The sequence below is a fragment of the Calidris pugnax genome, unplaced genomic scaffold, assembly GCF_001431845.1.
Source record: "Calidris pugnax isolate Ruff unplaced genomic scaffold, ASM143184v1 scaffold281, whole genome shotgun sequence".
Classification (NCBI taxonomy): domain Eukaryota; kingdom Metazoa; phylum Chordata; class Aves; order Charadriiformes; family Scolopacidae; genus Calidris; species Calidris pugnax.
This window is the reverse complement of record NW_015091028.1, coordinates 582,145-586,814: the sequence shown is the minus strand read 5'-3', so window position 1 is coordinate 586,814 and position 4,670 is coordinate 582,145. Positions and strand designations below refer to the sequence as shown.

General features: G+C 63.0%; 1 protein-coding gene across 1 annotated transcript; it reads right to left on the bottom strand.

Moving 5' to 3' along the window:
* Positions 1 to 420: 420 nt before the first annotated feature.
* RAB33A (RAB33A, member RAS oncogene family) lies at positions 421 to 4,669 on the bottom strand (the record flags this gene model as incomplete). The annotated part of the gene is made up of 2 exons (XM_014955970.1): positions 421 to 953; positions 4,502 to 4,669. Coding segments are annotated over 2 exons (624 nt in total), but the record flags the coding sequence as incomplete, so codon positions are not given.
* Position 4,670: the final 1 nt, after the last annotated feature.

Sequence of the window (4,670 nt, the reverse complement as noted above, 5' to 3'; positions counted from 1 at the left end):
CCCCCCCCCCGCGCCCCTCACACCTACTTCATGGCGGCGCCGCCGCGCACTGCGCATGCGCGCTGCGCTCCGTTCACACACACACCCCCCCCACCGACCCGAGCCGAGCCGATTGTAGCCGAGTTGACCCGAGCGTAGCTGAACCCAGCCGAGAGTAGCCGAGCTGGGATGGACGGAACCAGAGCGAGCGCGGCCGAAACAGCCCGATTGTAGCCGAGTCGGCCCGAGCGCGGCCGAACCTAGACGAGAGTGTCCGAGCTGTGACGGACCGAACCGGGCCGAGTGTAGCCGAGTCGACCCAGGCGCAGTCGAATTTAGACGAGAGTAGCCGAGCTGCGACAGACCGAGTCGACCCGAGCGCAGGCAAACCGTACGAGCGGGGCCGAACGGGGCCGATCGGCGCAAAGCACCACCCAGAGCTGACTGGAGGCAGAGACTTTATTGGGGTGACCGGGACAGGGGCGGCGGGAGCCGGGGGGTCTCCGGGGCTGCCCCGCTCAGCACGGGCAGGAGGTTTTACCGCTGGCGTCGGGCGTTGGGTCCAGCCTGCGGGCCTGGCCCGGCCGCCCCTCCAGGTCCCGGCAGAGCAGCGAGCGCTGGGCCTTGAGGCGGCAGGCCAGGCACATGAAAATGGCGTCCACGTTCTGGCTCTCCTGAGGGTCCTTGGCCGAGGTCTCAAACAAAAGCATGTTGTGAGCGTCGGCGAACTTGAGGGCCATGCTGGATGGCACCTGGATCAGGTCTTTCAAGTCACACTTGTTGCCAACGAGCACCCTGGGGACAAGGGGGGGCACGGCGTGCCCGTTGCACTCCTCGATCCACATCTTGAGGTTGGTGAAGGAGGCCATCTTCGTCACGTCGTACACGAAGACGACGGCGTGCACGTTGCGGTAGTAATGCTCGACCATGCTCTTCCGAAACCTCTCCTGGCCAGCTGTGTCCCACACCTGCACCTGGGGAGCGAAGCAGAGGACACAGAAGGCTGCAGGAGCGCGGAGCCTCTGGCCGGGCAGGGCCTGCTGCTCCAGGAGCCGGCTCCTTGCCAAGCTCCCCGCAGGGAGACACGGGAGGACTCGCTGCCGAGGGAGGACTCGCTGCCGGTCCCTCTGCGACAGCGGGGCCACAGCCCCGAGGCAGCCAGGGGCCATCTCTTATTAGAGGAACTAGGATCGATGGAGGAGTCACACAAGCTTTTGGGGCAGCGCACACCCTTGTGTAATTCAACCGAGCGAGCCCAGCGGGGCTGGTAAGAGAGCTCTCGTCAGCACTTTCATTCACTATTCGCAGGCTCTGCACAGCGTATCCCGTTTCTCAGCCGCTGCAGCTGATCCCGTTTATCCAAGAGAACTGGCAGCACACTTTTCAGGGGGAAAAGTCCCTGCCTGATGCCTTACCTGACTCTGTGAGCCCTCACTGGGCTGTTCCCTGCTGCTCGCCCGCTTCCCCACGGAGCTGCCATCTCCACCACAGAAACCAACCGCGCAAAGCGCTGCTCATCTGTCTCACAGACATTCTCACACCGCATCAGGCCACTTGTCCACCCAATCCTACGCCAGGAAAGAGAACCCCGACACGTGCACAGTGGTAGGCAGAGAGGGGTCAGGACAAGGAGAAGATGAAGAGGGGGAGCCACCCTTTGTGTGGGGGAGCAGCGGGAGGACACGGAGCTCTGGGGAGGGGGAGGAGCCGACTGAGAGCTTGTGGGTGAGGACTGAAGAGCAGAGCAGAAGGGGTGACAGTGTAGGGAGTATCTTCTATAGGCCACTGACCAGGAAGAACAAGCAGATGAGGTGCTCTGCAGATAGGAGCAGCTTCACGTTTGCAGGCCGTGGTCCTCATGGAGGACTTTGGCCACCCCAAGAGCTGCTGAAGGACACACAGCAGGACACAAGCCATCCAGGAGGTTCCTGGAGAATTTTGATGAAAACTTCCTGACCCAAGTTGACAGAGGAGCCAACAAGCTCCTGGGCTGGATGAGCAGCCAGTGAGGTGGGCTGGGAACTGGCTGGGCTAGAAGGTGGTGATCAGTGGGTCAAAGTCTAGTTGGACGCTGGCAACCAGCAGTGCACCCCAGGGGTCAATACTGGGCCCAGTCCTGTTCCACATCTTCATTAATGGTCTGGATGGTGGGGCAGATTGCACCCCCAGCAAGATGCTGGTGACACCACACTGGGAGGAGCGTGGCTCAGGTGCCAGATGGTTGTGCTGCCGCCCAGAGGAACTTCAGCGGGCTGGAGAAACACAACGGCAGGAACCTTGTGCAGTTCAAGGAGGAGAAGCATCATGTCCTGCCCCTGGGGAGGAACACCCCCAGCACCAGGGGCACCCCTGTACACACTGGGGACCACCAGCTGGAAAGCAGCTTTGCAGGAAAGGAGCTGGGGGTCTTGGTGGACAGCAGGTTGAACGTGGGCCAGCAGCCAGCCCTTGCAGCGAAGGTGGTGAACGGTGTCCTGGGCTGCACTAAACAAGGTGTTGTCACCCGGCCGGAGCGGGGGATCCATCCCCTTCGCTCAGCGTGGGGAGGCCACACCAGGAGTGCTGTGCTCAGCTCTGGCATGGACTGGAGAGAATCCAGTGAAGGTGATGAAGGGATTGGAGTGTCTCTCCTGCGAGGAAAGACCAGGAGGGCTGGGATTGTTTAGCCCGGAGAAGAGAAGGCTCTGGGGGAAGCGAATCGGTGTGTATAGACACCTGAAGGGGGGCCGCACAGAGGACAGAGCCCAGCCCTTCTGAGCACTGCCCAGTGCCAGGACCAGGGGCCATGGGAACACAGGAGGGTCCCTCTGACCGTCAGGAAACACTTCTCACGGGGAGGGCGACCGAGGGCTGGCACGGGTGATGAAGGGATTGGAGTGTCTCTCCTGCAAGGAAAGACCGGGAGGGCTGGGACTGTTTAGCCCGGAGAAGAGAAGGCTGTGGGGGAAGCTAATCGGTGTGCATAGACACCTGAAGGGAGGCTGCACAGAGGACAGAGCCCAGCCCTTCTCAGCACTGCCCAGTGCCAGGACCAGGGGCCGTGGGAACACAGGAGGGTCCCTCTGGCCGTCAGGAAACACTTCTCACAGGGAGGGCGACCCAGGGCTGGCACAGGCTGCCCAGGGAGGCTGTGGAGCCTCCATCCTTGGAGATACCCAAAAGGCAGCTGGACATTGTCCTGGGCAACCGGCTGTGGGTTGCCCTGCTCGGGCAGGGGATGGGGACCTCCAAAGCTCCCTTCCCTTTGCAGTTAGTCTGTGATGCTGTGGGGTCTGCTGGCCCTTGTAGGCAATGTCTTGAGGCCTGGAGCTGGCAATGTCCAAGCTGTCTGGGGCAAATCCAAATGGCCCCGTACCCTCCTGAGATGGTCCCTGCCCCGGAGTCTTTCAGAGTGGAAAAAACACTGGGAAAGAAGAGCTGCTGCTCCTTGGTTTCCCCACTGCTCTCTCCTGGGCTGCTCCATCTGGGCAGAGCAGGAGAGGGAGGGCAGCTCTCCCCCCTCTCTCCTCCTGGTCCCGGGAAAAGGCGGATTTGCCGCGCTGCCTTCCGCTCTCGCTGCCGGAGCAGGAGGCACAGCCAAAGGTAGGAAGCCTGGCAAGGATTTTGGGCTCGTGGCAACGAGACAGGCTCCACGCCAGCCTGCGCTACAGCTCCCAGCAACGCAGCTCCACGGGGTGGGATGGAGCTGGGGAGGGTTGGGGGGGAATGAGCACTTCTCTCAAAGGGCTGAGAGAGAGAAAAGGGTCTGTGGGCAGTTTAAAAGCACAATTAAAGTTCTTACCCACCCACAGCAGCTCCGATTTCATTGTGATCAATCCCTCTGTCAGCAAAATGGCAATATTTGCTTTTTTTCCAGCAGTCGGTCTCACACCCCGAGGGCCGTGGGGGCTGCTCACCCCCCGGGCAGGCCGGGAGCCGCACACTGCGCTCCCCCCACACGTCAGCCACGGCTCTGTGGGCTCAGGACCGTGTCTTTCTTGGGGGGGGTGTCACGGTGGCCTGCGCCCAGCACATCCACACGAGTCCAGGCCTGCTGAAGCTGCCCCCTCTCCATCCTCGTGCCCCCTCCCCATTGATACCGTGGCTGCTGACCCCCCCACAGCCCTCTCCTCGCCCCCCGGAACTCCGGCCCCTCCGGCGCAGCCGCTGCCAGCCCCCAGCCATCTGCTCCCTCACACCCCACCGCGTCCTGCCCACCGCCCCGGCCCCCCGCAGCTTCGCCCCTCGCTGGATCCAGCTTCTGGAGCCCGAGGCTGCCCCGGCGCTGGGAGGACTGGGTCATGCTGGGAGAGCGGGACAGCAGCGTGTCACCCCGAGCCATGGCTCCAGGCGGCTGCGGGGTCACAGACCCCGTCCACGGTGACAAGGCAGCACGGATGGGTCCCAACGGCGGCTCTGTGACACGGGGAGGGCGGGGGGTGAGAAACCTTCCCCTGTCCCCCTCCCTCGGGGGAACCGGGACGAGAGCAGCCCCCGGAGGCGTTTGGGAGCCGTGGCTAACCCCGGTGCCGCCGTGGCCCACCTTGATGCGCTCCCCCTCGATCTCCACCGTCTTCTCGCGGAAATCCACCCCGATGGTGGCCTCGGTCTTGTCGGGGAAGGTGCCGCCGCAGAAGCGGAAGGTCAGGCAGGTCTTGCCCACGTTGGAGTCCCCGATCACGATGATCTTGAAGATGCGGGTCTGCACGTAG